The 20,587-nt window shown below is 34.0% G+C and overlaps 1 protein-coding gene across 3 annotated transcripts in view; it reads left to right on the top strand.

The window, feature by feature from the left end:
• LOC144043028 (CREB-regulated transcription coactivator 1-like) overlaps positions 1 to 17,288 on the top strand; it is a 32,927-nt gene extending 15,639 nt beyond the window's left edge. Inside the window, exons 12-16 of one of the 3 annotated variants that reach the window (XR_013291037.1) lie at positions 2,268 to 2,372; positions 6,107 to 6,190; positions 8,071 to 8,251; positions 8,828 to 9,144; positions 11,198 to 17,288. Coding sequence is in view for 2 of the 3 variants with exons in the window: in XM_077556222.1 (XP_077412348.1) it covers positions 2,268 to 2,372; positions 6,107 to 6,190; positions 8,071 to 8,251; positions 8,828 to 9,033 (576 nt within the window). In the remaining variant the exon portion in view is untranslated. Of the gene's footprint in view, positions 1 to 2,267; positions 2,373 to 6,106; positions 6,191 to 8,070; positions 8,252 to 8,827; positions 9,524 to 11,197 lie in introns of those variants that run through there. The other 2 variants (XM_077556222.1, XM_077556223.1) reach the window with 2 other exon arrangements.
• Positions 17,289 to 20,587: the final 3,299 nt, after the last annotated feature.

The following is a 20,587-nucleotide window of genomic DNA, read 5'->3' on the forward strand; positions in this document are numbered from 1 at the left end:
CTCCCTTTCCGCGGTGGACCAATGGAATCGTTTTCCTTTTCCAATGCTTTTCACTGACTTCACGCAGACCTTTGCCACACATCAAAGCACAAAACACAACCTGCCTAACACATCAAGTAATCCGAATGATTTTTGCAGCTCTTTGCATGTTGCGGAGAGGATGCGTTATGCAAATGAAGTCTCCTATTTTCCCTTCATCTCAGTTAAAGGGGTGGGCAGCATGGCGTTGAGGGGAAACATTGTGAGGGAACCAAAGTAGGACTGCCGCTGGTATCAGGCTTTTTCTGTAATTCAGCCATGATTAACTCATTCACTGCCATTGACGGCTATAGACGTCAAAAATTCATTTTAACTCTTTGACTGCCAGACGTTTTCAGAAAAGGGATGCCGTGGGTGCCAGCCGATTTAAGCATTTTTGACTGATCTTTCAAGGTTCACAGAAAATTATGTGTTTGGACTATGGAAACACACATAATACCAAATGAAAGATTGGACTCTCATCTTTCATCAGAAAAAAAAGTTTGTTTCTACCGTATTCCGTTTTTCAGTAATCAACAATAGAAAATGGTTAGTTTCACCTCTGTTTTGAAAAAAAACGTCTTTTAACGTCTTTGGCACTCCTCCATAGGATTTTACTAAACGTTATTTAACGTTTTTGGCAGTCAAAGAGTTAACTATTTCGATGAGTTTAACATTTTTTCCCCCACTCTTGTTAACAAGAGTATGAAAACCTAGGGGGGAAAAATGGCTGTACATTTAGAACAGATATAAAAAAAATTATGATTAATAAGTAACTGTTGAAGTCATGCAGTTAATTACAGTCAAAAATGTAAATCGCCTGACACGATTTTAAAAAAGAAAACAAAAAAAAGATTATTAAAAATTAGGGGCATCATTTTTTTATATCATAATTAATTGCATGACTTCACTAGTTAAATTTTATATCTGTTCTAAATGTACAAAAAAAAATCTAGGTTTTCATAATCTTGTTAACAAAAGTGAAAAAAAAACTAATAGAAATAGTTCAAATGAATTTTTGACGTCTATAGCCGTCAATGGCAGTGAATGAGTTAAAAGTTGAGTTTGCCGTCTTAAAGCTGCTAGCAAGATTTTAATATAGCCTTACTTCATTTTTTTCCCCTCACGTCTCTGCCTCAAAGAAAACACAAGCTCACTAATATGACAGCACGTCTAGTATTGCTCGTATGACATATTCCTGATTAAGTATTGCCAAAAATGAAATGTTACCGGTTTGATGTTATTGTTTTGCAATGTAGAAATAAAAAAAAACATAAGAGAGGCGCTCAACTTTATTTCCTTCTTTTTAACTTTTATTGCTAACCGGAGTTACTGTAAATAATTGGCCAAGAAACTATTTTTAATGTAAAATTTGTATTTATTCTCTAGATAACTTCCAGTAAAAAGTTTCTGGAAATGTATCTCAACATTTCCATCCTCAAGCAGTCTGACTACTGATATTTTAATGTTATCACTTTGGACTGTCCCGTAGCGCCTGCACTGTACACTCTAAAAAGAGAATTGTTGAACCAATTTGAGATTACAAATTGAATTGGAAATGTGGGTGAGATTAAATAAGTTTTTTTTCTTCTTCTCATTCCCTTTCAGGCAGAATTTGACTTTATCCTTTTGTTGTTGATGTTGTTTTTTCTTTCTCTCTCTCTTTTTTGGCTGTCTTTTTCCTCCTTGCGGAGCTTGACACTGACTGTGTGCTCTGTTAAAATAATAATAAATAATAAATGAAATGAAAAAAAAAAATGTTGACCAATTTAAAAAAAAATCACTTCAATTGGTAACAGAAGATTGAATTAAGTAAATCCAAAAGGAATATATTAAATTGAATGAATTATAAGTTCATTAATCGTAATACTTTGAATTTTAGTCATTTTGGATTACAGGTAATTTAATTCAGGTGAATATATTAAGTTAATGAACTCATAATTAATTAAACTTGATATATTCACTTTGGACTAAGCGATTTTTTTTTTCTCAAGTCGGTCAACAATTCAATTTGTAATCTTAAATTGGTTCAACAATTCTCTTTTTAGAGTGTAGGATTAAGCGGTTTTGGAGAATGAACGAATGAATCACTTGGCTTGTCCCCACAACGCAACATTGACTATCAAGCGTTTTCGGCGCCACTGAAAAAACATTAGCAATACTCCATGTTCCATTACGGCCTCACTGATAACATAACCAGGAAGTTTTTTTTTTTTTTGAATGACTCAAAACATATCCTCTTGTATCAGGCCTGCCCACTTCAACAATATCGCAGTAGGGTGGGATCCTCTGCCAATCAATCTCCAACCTCCCCCATCTCCAACCAAGGCTTCTCACCTGGAGGTTCGCCTCAAGTAAGGGCGTGTGAATCAACCAGCTGCGATGCCAGCAGCTCTGTGTTTAACGCCGCCCGTCCCCTGGGATTTGTGGTTGTCGGAGTCTGTGGCTGCCCCCTAGCGGCGTGGTTGATGATTACAGCAGATCTGGGCAAAGGGAATAAGAACGGGTAGATCACTGAAAGAAGTGGTTCTCAAACTGGAATCCCTGGGATGGCTTGGGATCGGCAAAATAATTGGCAATAAATTGTGTGGTATCACTGAAAAAAAAAATGGATACCCTACGTATGGAGACCGGCATGCTAATAAAATAAACATATGAAATTAATTACTACTCCTTACTTTTTAACTTTCGGCTAGTTAAAAACACTGCTAAGAATTTTTATTTATTTATTTTTTTTTAAGAAATAAAGGTATATTTTTCCAAGAATAAATGTGTATTTTATAGAATAAAAGGCATATTGTGAGAATAAAATTGCATTTTTGAAATTTACTTTCTGAAAAATATTTGACTTTCTTCCCTGACTAAACTTTAAGTATCATAATACAGTATCACAACTTAAATATGACTTTATTCTCACAACAATACAACCTTTTTCTCTTAAAACAAACAAGCAAAACATTTTTATGTATTATTATTAGTCACATTGACTTTTGAACTCATTCACTGCCATTGACGGCTATAGACGTCAAAAATTCATTTGAACTAATTCGAGTTTAAATTTTTTCCCCACTTTTGTTAACAAAAGTATAAAAACCTATAATTTGTTTTGTATTAGAATGGATATAAAATTTGTGATTAATTGTGGGTTAACTAGTGAAGTCATGTGATTAATTACATTTAAAAATTTTAATCGCCTGACGCCCCAAATTTTTTATAATCTTTCCCCCCAATTTTTTTTTATTCATTCACTGCCATTGTCGGCTATAAACGTCAAAAAATTATTTGAACTATTTCTATTAGTTCAACATTTTTTCTACTTTTGTTAACAAGAGTATGAAACCTAGAATTTTTTATCATACATTTAGAACAGACATAAAATTTGTGATTAATCGTGAGTTAACTAGTGAAGTCATGCAATTACAAATTTTAATCACCTGATGCCCCTAATTTTTAATAATCTTTTCTTTAAATTTTTTTTTATAATAATTAAAAAATTATTATTCGATTTTTTTTTTTTAAAGAAAAAAAAATAAAAAATTAGGGGCGTCGGGCGATTACATTTTTTAAATGTAATTAATCGCTTGACTTCACTAGTTAACTCCCGAATAAAAAATGTTTTTAATAAAATAAAATAAAATTATTAATTAGGGGCGATTACAATTTTTAAACGGAATTATTCGCATGACTTCACTAGTTAACTCACGATTAATCAAACATTTTATATCTGTTCTTATACCAAAAAAAATCTAGGTTTTCATACTTTTGTTAACAAAAGTGGGGAAAAAAATTGATACTAGAAATAGTTCAAATTCATTTTTGACGTCTATAGCCGTCAATGGCAGTGAATGTGTTAATTACAATGTAGTTAACATATGTTCAACTAGCATTCCCCGACTAAACATTAACTATCATAATACAGTGTTACGACTTTAGCTTGAAAAGAAATATGACTTTATACTCACATTACAACTTTTTTCGCTAAACTTTTTTTTTTATATATATACATATATATATATATATATATATGTCACATTGACCTTTTAGGATTATGAGGGGTTCTTGTAAAAATACCCCCAAAAGTTTGAGAACGCCTGACCTCAAGTATATTTACAAATCTGTTTGTTTTTGTTTTGAATTTAATTTACTGTTGCACCAAAACCACCCACCCCCCCAAAAAAAGAAAGAAAAAAACAACACCATTTCATGTCTGCATTTCATGTTTTGCCCAGATCTGTCTATTTGTGATACGATGGTGCGTGTATCCCCTCCCTAATACACCCCAGAATATGAAAATGGTTTTACACAAGCTAGGGGGATTTTAGGCACTGCAACAGGAAATGGTAATCCCCATGGAATCATGTTTTTTTTTTTTTTTTTTTCTGGTGTGTTAATCATTCTCATGGATGGATCTTAATAAATTGAGCTTGGCTTTTCTGGGTGTTGCATTTAGATAAACGGATCACAATCTACAACTCCCAAGGACTTACTTTTTTTTGTTTTTGTTTTTTTTACTGCACTACCAACCTAGTTTTTATTTTATTTCATAAATAATATTAAATGACTACGCCTGTAAATCTTCAGCAGGTATAAAAGTCATTTAGAAATGAACAAAGTCAAAATATGTTGGATTTTTTTTTTTTGTCTTTTAAAAAATATGACTTTTCCTTTATGTGATGGTTTAAACAGTCACGTTGGTTCCATGTAATGTGGTGCAGCCCGTTGGGGACGTCCGCCACATGCGCACACTCTTACAATGAGCCCTGGTTGAGGAAATGATCCAATTGCTTGTACATTAAGAGGCCGAGAGGAAGTTGGTTGGTGGTTTGTGCGAATGTGAAATTCACATGAAGTTCATTTTTAATTTTGGAATTATGACTGTTAATACCAGAGGAAATTGTTGAATAACAACAAATTGAATAAAGAAGAAGTTCAGTGCCTCCATTCGGCCTTTGCAAAATGGATGACTGAGTATCCACAATTAGACATAAAGATAAAACATCATTTTTACTGAGCACATTTGTTTTATTTATGGATTTTGTGACAGTAAATTAAGATGACTAAAACAATTATGCTGTTAGGGTAATGACAAGTCATTTGGAAATGTGACTGGTTTTGATAAATGGCGGAGGTCATTACAATATATGATCCGCATACCGTACTTTATTTGTGGTATGTGTACAAGAGTGTTTGGGCCACACTGAAAATAAAATTTGAAAATACTGTATGCTACATGCAGTCATAACATGATGAGAAAAAAAAGATGAATATTTTTGAGAAAGTTGTATTTTTATTGAGATAAAATTTATTTAAAAAAAGACTTGTAATGTTACAAATTGAATCTTAAAAAAACACAGGACAACTATATCTGGTAAAATTATAACTTTTATGCTTGTGGGTATTTTTTTTTTCCTTTTCAATGTGGCCCAAATACTCGAATAGTAGTTTTACTAAAATAAAAAAATAAAAAGGCGAAGTAATAATTAATTCATACAAATTCTGGTGTTGGTATTTTAGCCTAATTATTAGGGGTGGTAATCTTTGAATGTCTCACAATTCGATTCCGATTTTTGGGTCTGCGATTCGATTCAGAATCGATTTTCCATTGGGAACGTTTTTTTTTTTTTTTTTTTTTAAATGATTTGATTGACAATGATTTTAGCTTCAATCTATAGATGTGCAAGGAATTGTAATGATCTACTCCTGTCTGTACTCATGGCACTTTAATCACTCAAAAGAACGTCTCCACACTGCAAAAAAACAACAACTTTTATTGGAATAACTTGATTGTGACTTTTTCCTTCTACTCTCTAATGTGGCTACAACTTATCAGTGTGTCAGACCGCGTGGAACCACACTGCCCCTAAGTGGCCAAATCGGGTACAACATGAACATTGCTCCAAATAAAGGCATACACAGACAAAGGCAAAACAGTATAAAATAATTTAAATAAAATTGATTTGGGGACATTTAAAATCGATTCTAAATTGTACTAAATGAGAATCCGATTCTTATAAGAATCGATTTTTTGGGCACACCCCTACGAATTATATCTGCATCCTGAGTGAAACGTTTTTTGTTTTTTTTGCAGCAAAACTCCATACTAGGCAGTGTCTTTGCAGACTACTACGACCAGCAGCTTCCATCCATTCAGGCCAGTGCTCTCTCTCAACAGGTATGCTTCCTCAATGGCTTCCTTGAAAATATTTTCAATAAGGCTACGTTCACACTGCAGGCAAATGCGACCCAGATCGGATTTATTTATTTTTTGCCAAAATGCGACCTGTATCTGACTTTTTTTTATGTCAGTCTGAACGGCTCAATTCCGATTTTTTCATATCCGATCTGGGTCACTTTCTTATGTGGTCCTAGATCCGATACGAATCCGAATTTTTGCAATGCGACCGCAGCCTGAACGGCCAGGTCGCATAAATCCGACCTCGACTTCATCAAAAGTCCAATATGCACTGCGCGCGGGCGGGGACAGTCAGCTTGATTTATGCTTGACGCATCCGCAAGGTCCGCACGGCTTGGGAGACGTACATGAGTTGTTTCGAGTAACAGTTGTGACTTTATATTCGACTTTAACTCATTCACAGCCATTGACGGCTATAGACGTCAAAAATTCATTTGAACTATTATATAGATATATAGAGTATGAAAACCTAAAAAAATATATATATATTGTACTTTCAGAACAGATATAAAATTTGTGATAAATCATGAGTTAATTATTGAAGTCATGTGATTAATTACAATGAAAAATGTTATTGACCTGACGTGATTTAAAAAAAAAAAGAAAAGATTATTAAAAATTTGGGGCGTAAGGCGATTAAAATTTTAATTGTAATTAATCGCATGACTTCACTAGTTAACTCACGATTAATCACACATTTTATATCCGTTCTAAATGTACAATAATTTTTTTTTAGGTTTTCACATTGTTGTTAACAAAAGTGGAAAAAAAATGTTTAACTAATAAAAAGAGTTCAAATGAATTTTTGACGTCTATAGCCGTCAATGGCAGTGAATGAGTTAATTTAATCTCACTTGAAACATTGAAGTATAAAGATAACATTTGTGGTGGTGATATTAGTCATTTAGCCACGCAGACGGGTCATTTATCACGCGGGGCAATGACGTGACGTCATCGTTGGGGCGGGGGGGGGGGGGGGTCTCCGTGAGATGAGGCGCTCGAACAGGCTCGCCTCATTTTCACAAAATATAATTTCTACTTCCTCCCGCATCACTCCTCTGTAGATATGAGATGGGGAAAAAATATGAGCCCTGACAACAGACTTATAAAAGTCCGTGTCCCTGACACGTTGCTGGACCATACGCATTTACTTCCGGAAACACAGCGTTGTGACATTGTATCTTCTTCTGCGCATGCGGGTCACTTTAGGGATGCATTACGTCCACACAGCAGACCAGAATAAGGTTGCAATTAACTCATTCACTGCCGTTGACTGTTATAGACGTCAAATATTCATTTGAACTATTTCTATTAGTTAAACATTTTTTTCCCACTTTTGTTAACAACAATGTGAAAACCTAAAAAAAAATTATTGTACATTTAGAACAGATATAAAATTTGTGATTAATCGTGAGTTAACTCACAAAGTCATGCAATTAATTCTGAGAAAATTTTTAATCGCCCGACGCTCCTAATTTTTAATAATCTTTTCTTTTTTTAATCACGTCAGGCGATTAAATTTTTTAATTGTAATTAATCGCATGACTTCAATAGTTAACTCACGATTAATCACAAATTTTATATCTGTTCTAAATGTACAATTTAGAAAAAAGTCTAGGTTTTCATACTCTTGTTAACAAAAGTGAAAACAAATGTTAAACTAATAGAAATAGTTCAAATGAATTTTTGACGTCAATAGCCGTCAATGGCAGTGAATGAGTTAAAAGGTAATGTGAACGCTTACTCAAAAAAAATCGGATTCCACCCAAAAATCTGAATTGAGCTTTAAGGCCTGCAGTGTGAACGGAGTAGAGAACCCCTGCACTGTTGTATTGTTTCTTCCTCATTGCGGTTGCCAGCTTGAGCAGTTCAGCATGATGGAAACGCCCAACAGCTATGGCGGCTTCAACAACCAGGCCTCCACACCCAACCACTCCCAAGCCCCGATGATGGGCTTGTCTGGCGGCTATTGTAACCTCCAGGGCTCTCAGCAGCCCGGCTACAGTAGTCATGGCAACATCCCCAACATTATTCTCACAGGTGCTCCTCATATCACATGCTAAGAAATAGTGAGAAATACGCTCTTTCTGAACTCATTCACTGCCATTGACGGCTATAGACGTCAAAAATTCATTTGAACTATTTTTATTAGTTTAACATTTTTTCCACTTTTGTTAACAACAACATGAAAACCTAGATTTTTTTTTTTTGTACATTTAAAACAGATATAAAATGTTTGATTAATTGTGAGTTAACTAGTGAAGTCATGCGATTAATTACGATTATCAATTTGTATCGCCTGACATCTCTAATTTTTAATAATCTTTTCCTTTTCTTTTTTTTATCACGTCAGGCGATTTAAATTTTTGATGTTAATTAACTGCATGACTTCACTAGTTAACTCACGATTAATCACAAATTTTATATCTGCTGTAAATGTACAATAAAAACATTTTTCTAGGTTTTCATACTATTAACAAAAGTGGGAAAAAAAGTTAAACTAATACAAATAGTTCAAATAATTTTTTGACGTCTATAGCCGTCAATGGCAGTGAATGAGTTGATTTGTAAAATTACGAAAAATATCATCTCCCTTTGTGTTTGGCCCCCGTCTAGCGAGTGGCGAGTCTCCTCCCAGCCTGCCTAATGACCTGTGCGACTCCCTGTCAACGGATGTCAGCTTCGATGTTGACGGCCATTTCCCACTGGACGACCTCAAAATCGACCCACTGACACTTGATGGCCTGCACATGCTCAACGACCCGCACATGGTGCTCACTGACCCAGCCACAGAGGATGCCTTTCGACTGGATCGCCTCTGAGAGGATCGCTCGCCACATTGGCTCCCGGAAGAAAACTTTTTCAAGAGAGCGGCCGGCCGGCTTCACTTCTTCTGGAACTGGAAAAAGTGGCAACATCCTAAAAGGCTGAAGGTACGAATTGTGTTCGTGGTTCCGGCCAATGGCACCCGTTTTTATTGGAGTGAGTTGTGATCGGTTGGTAAATGGTAATCGGGTTTTAAAGGGGTAACTGACAAGAGAATGTAAAGCAAAAGCAGCGGCATATTTTGGGGACGTGAAATGGCGGACACCCCAATGCTAAAAGATGCCATCCATCCATTTTCTATCATTTTTATCCCTTAATAGGGTCACGGTTGACTTTTTTGGGCGAGAAGCGGGGTACAGCCTGGACTGGTCGCCAGCACTGTGCATTTTTACTACCTGCTTTGCTCCACCTCCCTCATCAGTAAGTGCCCCCGTGAGTCTAAACATGGCATTCTGATTAATATTAATCATTCTTTTAGACTCGCGGGGGCACATATAACATAGTGAAAAGAAAATTTAGGGGTTGACTTCTTCTTTAACTCATTCACTGCCATTGACGGCTTTAGACGTCAAAAATTCATTTGAACTATTTCTGTTAGTTTAACATTTTTTTCCACTTTTAAAAAGAGTATGAAAACCTAGAAAAAAGAAACAAATTTGTGATTAATCGTGAGTTAACTATTGAAGTCATGTGATTAATTACAATTAAAAAATTTAATCGCCTGACAACCTAATTTGTAATAATCTTTTCTTTTCTTTTTTAAAATAATCGTTGTTGTTTTTTCCAAAAACTTATTTTTAACAATATTTTCTTTTCTTTTTTAATATTTTCTTTTCAAAAAAAACTTATTTTTAACAATATTTTCTTTTTTTTAAATTTTTTCTTTTTTTTAAAGAAAAGATTATTAAATTTAGAGTGTCAGGCGATTACATTTTTTATTTGTAATTAATCGCATGACTTCAATAGTTAACTCATGATTAATCACAAATTTTATATCTGGTCTAAATATACAATATTTGTTTTCATACTCTTGTTAACAAAAGTGTGTGTGTGTGGGGGGGGGGGGGATTAACTAATAGAAATAGTTCAAATGAATTTTTGACGTCTATAGCCGTCAATGGCGGTGAATGAGTTAAGAGTCCTCGTATGTCATAATCATAGCCAGCTATGAGGACTATAAGATTTTTTTGGTATCCTCCAGAGGCGAGCTGTGCTTTTGGTACCTGAACCTTCTGTAAGGATTCCTCTGATTGAATCCACTTCTTAATGCCACAACCAACTATCACGTTGCAACTATAAGAGCTATCAATAATATATAAAAACATACAGTAACAACATGCAGTTCAAAATCAGTGTTTATCTAATAACATGACATTAAAACTTTTAATGAAATACGTCATACTTCATACTCAGTAAAGATGATAATTATTAAATATATTATGTGGCGATTGCTACAGACATGTTTTGTTTTGATATGCTCAGCAGCCTTTACTGTCAAAAGAGCCATTTTAGGCCAAATAAATAACAAAAAAATATGCTTGGAGCCACAAAACATTTCAACATTAAGATGAAGGAAACGGTGCGCTAGTGTTGGTCTAATAATATACTGAGGGCCCATAATAGAAAAATATGCAGCATCCAATAATTTGAGCTTCATTTTCTTGTACCTTTTGTCTTTCGTTTTTAGATTTTTTCTGCCTTTTTGCTATCATTTTCTTTTCTTTATTTTTAAAGGATTTTATTTTGTGGACATTTTATGGTAATTTTCAGGATTTCTTCTTTTGTTTTCTAACATTTATTTATAGCAACATTTTAAATGCATTCTTTTCTGCTTTTTCTTTTGAAAATCAATTTTCTGCCTTTCTCGCAATGCTTTTCTGCCTTTTAAAAAAAAAAAAAAGTGTGATATTTTTGGCAATTTCATCGCATTTTATGGTAATTTTCTGCTTTTCCTCTTCCTTTTTGGGCATTTTTAGGTATTTTTGAAAAATGTCATCTACCCTTCATCTCTCTTTTTCTGATAACTTTAAAATGTGGACGCTGATATTTTTTGCATATTTAATTATTCATTTTTTTAATCAAAACCATTAATTGATTTAAAAAATATATTTTATCCAAAAACTAATACTAAAAAATATTAATTTCCACTAATTTCTTTAGCGATCCACAGGGACCAACAGGAGAGGGGACAAAAGAGCCACATGTGGCTCCAGGGCTGCAGGTTGAAGACCCCTGTGCTAGTTGTAACTCTCTGACCAACCAATCAGAGAATGGAAAAATATTGACAACGGGCACATTTTTAATTTGATTGTCTGATTGATTGCTAATCATCATTTAAGTGACATTGGGACAAAATGACTGATTCTGAAGGCCCTGAGCAAATTAGATTGACATGGCAACACAGACGCTGAAATCTGATTGGACAATAAATAAATAACATGGCAGGAGCTACAAACCGAAGGGAATAGACTATTGGGAATATATTTATTCAGTTTCATGGAACAAGTATTCGATTTTAGGTTGCACATGCAGGCAAATGGTTCTGATGTTCAGGCCTTGTCGTTTCCAGGCAAGACCTCAGAGATGAAAATTTAAGGGTTAGAAATTGTATGATCTTTTTACATATCATTAATTATAATAGATCAAGAGCTTGGAACATGCAAATAAAAAGTGCTCAATACTTAACTGTTCGAACCCATGGAGAAGATTAACTAAATGTTTAAGTCGGGTTCTGGACCCAACCCACGCTTTGCCACTGTGAAACGCACGGAGAGTAGCTCGAGACCCCGACTCGATTGGTTTTGCTACGTTGTAAATTTACATATAAGAAACGCTGGAGTTTGATTACACCTGACGGTCATCAGTTATGCATGAACTCCCCGAATCACTGTGCATCATTGTTTTGCCTTAAGAGCTCCATATTTCACTCATTTGGAAATGACATCATCACCTTTCAATCCTTTTGAGTAATATTTATTGTTACAGCGGAATTACTGCACTGTGCTTTATTTAGCATTTAACAGTATAAATAAATGAGGCGTTTATCGTGGCGTTTTCATCCTTGATGTACAGAATAGAATGTAAGTCGATTTTAAAAGACGTTGACCTATGCAAAATTCAGCATTGATTTAAGGACTGCAAAATGATATTCATGTTAAACATTTAGACCCTTGCGTAGAGAAAGCTTAAGTGCACGATTCTTGTACAGTGCACAGTGATGGTGCCATGTTGATATGCCGTAGTATATATTTTGATATTTTTGGCACAAAAAACATACACAACAGAGAGACAAATTGCACTCTCTTAATTGCTCTTAACTCATTCACTGCCATTGCCGCCTAATTTTTAATAATCTTTTGTTTTGTTTTTTAATCATGAGTTAAGTCACGCGATTAATTACAATTAATTTTAATCACCTCACACCCCTAATTTTTAATAATCTTTTCTTCTTCTTCTTTTTTTTTAAATAAAAGATTTTTAAAAAGATAATTAAAAATTAGGGGCGTCAGGCGATTAGAATTTGTAATCGTAATTAATTGCATGGTTTCACTAGTTAACTCACGATTAATCACAACATGTTAAACTAATAGAAATAGTCAAAATGATTTTTGGACGTTTATAGCCAACAATGGCAGTGAATGAATTAAAAAGAAAAAGAAAATATAAAAAATTTGGAGCATCGGGCGATTAATATTTTAATTGTGATTAATCGCATGACTTTAATAGTTAACTCACGATTAATCAAAAATTTTATATCTGTTCTAAATTTAATTTTTTTTTAAAAATCTAGGTTTTCATACTCTTGTTAACAAAAGTGGAAAAAAATGTTAAACTAATAGAAATAGTTCAAATGACTTTTTGACGTCTATAGCCGTCAATGGCAGTGAATGAGTTAAAGATGACCTCAGCATAGTAGAATTTTTTTTTTTTTTTTTTTTGCCCAGACATTTGAACAGCCCCTGTTCTAGAAGAGCAATGTGGATGCAATGAGAATGTATTGGGCTCTATGGAAAGCCGTTTGAACTTTGATGCGATGTCTTTCAAATCCATCCTAAGCTTAAACTATGCTCAAATGGCTTTTTTTCCGTGTGTATTGAGCTCACATCTGTACAGATGTGTTAATATTGTCATCCTCTGGTATTTATTTAGATTATATTGTTCGGACTAAATATTGTCATTCTCCATGAGCAGAAACCGATTTAAATGATCTTTGTTTTCCCATACACTACGGCGAAACCAATTACTGTCATTGTTTTGTTTTTGTTTTTTATATTTATCATGTCTGTCTTGTTTGTTTTTCCGTTTGCCCCCCTTTGTGCATGTGTTCGCATTTCAATGACTCTTGCGTTGCACTTTATGCTTTCACGTAAAACACTACTTCAAGAGACATTTTTGTAACTACAGTACGAGTTGTTGTGCAAAATGATTACTCATTGCGGCCATGGCGGGGCAGTATAGGGCTGTCATGCAGACACAAACCAAGATGACTTTCACAACTACAACTCTGTAACTGCAGTAATGTACTTTTTTTTTTCTAGAGGGTAAAGAATATATGCGATTATTGTTACATCGTTTTTCGACATGTGTTGTTGCACTATTTGTTGTTGTTGTTTTATGGATTCAACATAACATTATACTAGAGCAAATAATTGTGCAAATTCAAATTCACAAATAAGTATAGTTTTAGTGCAATTACATAAATGAGTGCACACAATTCTCAGTAAATATTTACAGCTTTCGAAAAAAAAAATGCGCATTATTATTTCACATTGCGGCAACTTCATCATCAGCTTTTTATAATGTGCTCCGATGTCTTGTTGTGTCTGCATATGTCACCATTACTCTCTCAGCAACGTCAATGAAAATGACAAATGTCATCGACTGACTTACAGTATATCGGACGACCCTTCACACTATCAAATTAAGTTGCCGTATTTTTTGCATTCGTTTACCTGTTTTAGCGATTTTAATAATTTTGTTATTGCCTTTTATGGCTTTTTTTCCCCCTAGCAACAATTTATTTATTTTATGTTTTTTTTTTGTTGTTTTTTTATCAAATCATGTGTTTTACAAAAAAAAAAAAATCATTATCATCATCGTTAAGGGTCCGTTCTGGAACTGTTTGTTTCTATGATGTGTTATACTGTAATCCATGGTACAATGTGCACCTCCTTCTTTTATATTGTCTTGCAATATGACTGGCTTTGTATATTGCTTTGTGTTTTATGTCATCTGGTGGCAAAGTAACAAAAAAAGCATTATGAAATAACATGCTGCGATGATATTATGGTTATTTACGTTGAGACTGACATCTTTGTGGGTCAATTGTCTTTGAGCTCAGACTGCACCCATTGTTGTTCCGCTCCAGTGCATATAAAAAGTTTACACACCCCTGTTCAAATGCCGTATTTTTATGATATAAAAACTAACGGCAAGACAAACTGTTTTAATGTTTTCCCCACCATTAACTCATTCACTGCTATTGACGGTTATAAACGTCAAAAATTCATTTGAACTATTTCTATTAGTTTGATTTTTTTCCCACTTTTGTTAACAAGACTATGAAAAGCTATAATTTTTTTTGTACATTTAGAACAGATATGAAATTTGTGATCAATCGCGAGTTAACTAGTGAAGTCGTGCGATTAATTACAATAAAAAACTTTAATCGCCTGACGCCCCGAATTTTGAAGAATATTTTCTTTCTTTTTAAAAAAAAAAAAATCATTCAATGCCGTTGACGACTATAAACGTCAAAAATTCATTTGAACTATTTCTATTAGTTTAACATTTTTTTCCCACTTTTGTTAACAAGAGTATGAAAAGCTATAATTTTTTTTGTACATTTAGAACAGATATGAAATTTGTGATCAATCGCGAGTTAACTAGTGAAGTCGTGCGATTAATTACAATAAAAAACTTTAATCGCCTGACGCCCCGAATTTTGAAGAATATTTTCTTTCTTTAAAAAAAAAAATTCATTCAATGCCGTTGACGACTATAAACGTCAAAAATTCATTTGAACTATTTCTATTAGTTTCACTTTTTTTTCCCACTTTTGTTAACAAGAGTATGAAAACCTATATATTTTTTTGTACATTTAGAACAGATATGAAATTTGTGATCAATCGCGAGTTAATTAGTGAAGTCGTGCGATTAATTACAATAAAAAACTTTAATCGCCTGACGCCCCGAATTTTGAAGAATATTTTCTTTCTTTTTAAAAAAAAAAAATTCATTCAATGCCGTTGACGACTAGAAACGTCAAAAATTCATTTGAACTATTTCTATTAGTTTCATTTTTTTCCCACTTTTGTTAACAAGACTATGAAAAGCTATAATATTTTTTGTACATTTAGAACAGATATGAAATTTGTGATCAATCGTGAGTTAACTAGTGAAGTCGTGCGATTAATTACAATAAAAAACTTTAATCGCCTGACGCCCCGAATTTTGAAGAATATTTTCTTTCTTTTTAAAAAAAAAAAATTCATTCAATGCCGTTGACGACTATAAACGTCAAAAATTCATTTGAACTATTTCTATTAGTTTAACATTTTTTTCCCACTTTTGTTAACAAGAGTATGAAAAGCTATAAATTTTTTTGTACATTTAGAACAGATATGAAATTTGTGATCAATCGCGAGTTAACTAGTGAAGTTGTGCGATTAATTACAATAAAAAGCTTTAATCGCCTGACGCCCCGAATTTTGAAGAATATTTTCTTTCTTTAAAAAAAAAAAAAATTCATTCAATGCCGTTGACGACTATAAACGTCAAAAATTCATTTGAACTATTTCTATTAGTTTCACATTTTTTTCCCACTTTTGTTAACAAGAGTATGAAAAGCTATAATTTTTTTTGTACATTTAGAACAGATATGAAATTTGTGATCAATCGCGAGTTAACTAGTGAAGTCGTGCGATTAATTACAATAAAAAACTTTAATCGCCTGACGCCCCGAATTTTGAAGAATATTTTCTTTCTTTTTAAAAAAAAAAAAATCATTCAATGCCGTTGACGACTATAAACGTCAAAAATTCATTTGAACTATTTCTATTAGTTTAACATTTTTTCCCCACTTTTGTTTACAATAGTATGAAAACCTAGAATTTTTTTATTGTACATTTAGAACAGTCATAAAATGTGTGATTAATCGTGAGTTAATTAGTGAAGTCATGCGATTAATTACAATTTTAAAAAATTAATCGCCTTTTGCCCCTAATTTTTAAATGAATTTATGGCAGTGAATGGGTTAATGTGACCTATATTCTCTCTTTTTTTCCTCTCGTCTCTTTTTGTACACAAGTATCAGTATCTTACTTCTAGTTAAGTAGAGTTTGAGGACTTTTGCCAACTCTGAAGATGTTGATTCAGTACTGGGAGGGGAACCTGCCAATAAATGGGAGTTTCACTCTTGCTTTGGATTTGTTTTAACTTTTTTTCTTTTTTCCATCTGTTTTCCTTGTATTACAATTGATGCGTCTTCAGGTAACCTAAGATCTTAATCCCAGATAAAAAAAAATATATATCTAGGCTTTTTTTCTCCATTGAGAAAATCCTTTCGTCATAACAGAACACTTGATTATTGTTTACATTGAAAATTCCTGCAAGATTACTGTTGTGATTGTCTTCTGTCAAATGTTTTGATAAATTCACGTTATTTGCATTGCTTTAAGTAACCACAATTTTGTCAGTCCACTGCCTGTATAGATGATATCAAATTACCCATAGATGCACTTTAATATGCACCTTGTGAAAAGTCCAACAACTATTTCAGAACAATGAACGTGTACTTTGTGGTCAATGTTCTGTGTGCATTTTGAGGACGGCCATGTTGGTCGATGCCTCATCCGACGGCAGCTACATTGTGACATGAAATATTTTATGTTGTTTTAGGGTACATGATTCAAATAGTTTCAAATGAGTGTTGCTGCCGCAAAGGGCTGCGCTGTGTTGTTACCACATGATGTACAGTACTCTCTCTGGGCAAACGTAACCCTTTAAAATGACAATTCTCAAGTTTTGTGATTTTGCTTTTGATCTTTTTATTATGATTATTATTATAAATGACCTATCAAATTGGACCAAATGTATCAAAGTTGACTATTGCTTGTTTTATATGTACTTCATGTATTTTTGTTGTTGTTGTTGTTGTTGTTGTTGTTGTGTGACAGCTACTGTTTGTATCTTTGCATTAATATGTGTACATAAAATTTAAAAGAGGAATACATATATGTATATATAAGTATTCACAGTTGTCAGCCTATTTTTGACAAGGGGGAGGAAATACGTGGCTGGGTGGAGTCGTTAGGTAAGTAGGTATGTATGGTCATATTAAAATATAAACTACTTCTATCATACGTATTGTACAATATATTTTTTAAGTTACTGGGGGAGGGGGTATTCAAAGATTGTGCGTGGTGACAACGCATCACACACGAGAGAACACAAGTACAGTACGTATTTGAAAGAAACAAAACCGTTGCGTAAACACGCATTGAGCGTGGTTGTATTCGCCCAAGCGGACAAAAACGATGTTGTCATCAGTCATGCACGTGTGAGAGTAACCTGCGACGTTTCTGACGCCATATAAAAACGATTGTCCTTCTAAATGATAGATACTGAGAACTGGGGGGGGGGGGGGGGGGGGGTTAACACCGGTGTGCTCAACAGCCTCGTGTCAGACTTGTCTTTGGCGCCCTCTGAAGGAAAATAGTTGCAAAAGAAACCATTCAAAAGATAGTCGAGCTGAATTACATTTGTGGCCACCGTATTTGCGTGTTTAGTTGATAAATGTAATGCATGTAAAGATTTTTTTTTTTTGAATGATTGATTATTATTTTTTTAACTTTAAACGAGGGGGGTTGTGACTAACGACTAGAAAATAATGTACAGTTAATCATATCATTTTAATAAGTCACGTTTTTAATAGCATCTCAAAAACGTTAGTAGGTTTAATAACTTGCTTTAAAAACGATTTCCAAGTACGGTTTATGTGGCCCAAGAACTTTCATATACATGAGTTTTGGGTATGAGTATTGCAAATAATTGACAGAATAAATTATTTTTTAATCATTTTTTACTCTTTACTTAAGTAAACTTCAGAGTCTGTATTCCTACTCCCTTAAGAGTTGAATCAGTAGTTTCACTTTTACCAAAAGTACAGTATGAGTCAAATCAGTACTTCTGCCTTTAATGTATTTTTCCACAAATATTTGCATTTTTAAGACCACTAGCAAGACCTGAATGTAGCGTCAATCTACAAGCATCAACTTCCAATTACCGACTAGCGCTAGCAGTACTACGTTAGCATTAGCAACAACAACAAAAGCTACATTAGCATTAGCATTGTAGTGTAAATAAGACCACGTTATCCAAGGGGCTACATTTATAGCAAGACGTAATAATAATACACTGTTAGTTATTGTAACAATAAATGTATTGGTCTGAAGAAAAGGGTGATCAATTTAGCTATAACTGTTGAGCAGAAACGCACGTTTGCTAATTCTAATAATGAGGTCATGTCGCTCTGCTTCTGCTTGCTAATCTTATGCCTTGTTGTGAGTAAATGAGGGATGGACACCCCTTCATTTTTTGCATGATCTCTACAATATCTTTGGAAAATAAATGGAAATGTACCACATTGATATCACAAGACCTTTTAATTGGATGTCCAAAGTAATTCCACAAAGGAAGAAATAGAAAACAGCAATAAGGGCACACTTTTTTGATATTTGGTTGCACACCTTTTGGCAGTTATGACAGCTTCCAAACGTTTCTTGTAGCCATCTCTAAACTTCTTGCACTTCTCCGCTGATATTTCCCCCCCATTCTTCCTTTGCAAATTGTTCAAGCTCTTGAATGTTTGCTGGTTATTTTTCCCAATGGCACATTTCAGCTCATATCAAAAAAATTCAATCGGATTGACAGTTGACAGTTCGATGCTCGTCAAACTTCTTAATAACATCACACACTGCTGAAACAGGGCTGCCAAAATCTTTGGAGATGGCTCTGTACCTTTTGGGGTCTTATGTTTGCGAATGATAGCACTTCTGATGTGTTTTGATGATTGTTACAAAGGCAAAGGGCATAACAGGTGGCTTTTAAAAACATCAAAGTCATCATTCATTGGTTAATTCATGTCAATTGGGCTCAGACAATTTAGAACAGGGAATTCTCATTTGTGATTTACCAAAGGTGAGTCACAATGTGTTTACATACTGGTTTACAGGAAAGGGCGCCAATACCAGTGACAGAGGCCGTTTTAAGTTTTCAGTTTTTTTACGCCCATTGTTTATTGTTTTATAAATCTATAAATAAAAAAAATGTTTTAGTTAACTCATTTTTTCAGAAGATATTCCACATTATGTACTTTACCTTCGTGGGTGCCAATAATGGTGAGCAGGACTGTATACTTCTATGCAGGAAATTGAATTTCAAATTGCCACTGCGCACTTCTTCACGCTGCGCACATGACGTCACATCTGCAAAAAGAGGACGGGAAATTCGAACCCGAATTCAGTCTGAAAACTATTAGCCGGCGTGTCCAATTTGAAATCCAACTTTGAGTCTGTTGGCTTCACAAAGCAATAGAATAGAAATGGGAAGAAATATCATGTTTTCTTGAGATGGAACCCAGAGGCAGCAATTACAAAGAGAAGAGCAGGGGCCATAAAGTTGAACCCTGTGGAACCTCATAACACAGTTGGGGCCGAGCAATACTCAAAGCCATTTACTCTTAGCTCACACACATACAACCAAACCAAACATGATACCACTAATGCCCACAAGTTGCTTTAATTGAGCCCCTAAGATATTGGAGTCCAAAGTTCCAAATGTGTAGTTCTATCCAATGGGATACAGGAGACTCAAGTATTTGTCTTTCTACTAAATACAGTGTGACTATTTTTGTCGCCTCTGGCGGAGTTGATTAACTTCAACTTTTATAAGAGTCTGTTTTACACAAGTATATGTACTTCTGTTTACGTTGAGTGAGAATAAATATGTTTTTGCCACACCGAAGTTGTCGAAAAATTACTTCTACTTTTACTAGTTTTTTACACAAGTATCTGTTCTCCTACTTAAATACAGAATGTAAGCACTTTTGCTAGCTGTAAAGGAGTCAATTAGTACTGTTCTTTTTTTTTTAACACAATTATCTACTTCTATTTAAATACAGAATGTGACTACTTTTTCCACAACTGATGAAGTCAATAAGTATCTGTACTTTTACTTAAGTACAGAATGTGAGTACTTTTATTCCCCAGCTCGTGAATTTACACAAGTGTACGTATTCTTAAATGCACAGTGTAGTGATTTTTTGCACCCTGTCAAAGAGTTGAATCAGTACTTATACTTTTACTGGAGTCTCTCTCTCTCTTTTTTTTTTTACACAACTATCTGTACTTTTACTCAAGTATAGTGTGTGAGTAATTTTTTCTTGAGTAAATTTTTGCCAATTCTGAAGGTGTAATTAATACTTAATTTTTTAGTAAAGTTTTTTACACCTGTACCTATCCTCATTCCTAAGTATAGAATGTGCATACT

This window comes from Vanacampus margaritifer, chromosome 2, assembly GCF_051991255.1.
Source record: "Vanacampus margaritifer isolate UIUO_Vmar chromosome 2, RoL_Vmar_1.0, whole genome shotgun sequence".
Lineage (NCBI taxonomy): Eukaryota > Metazoa > Chordata > Actinopteri > Syngnathiformes > Syngnathidae > Vanacampus > Vanacampus margaritifer.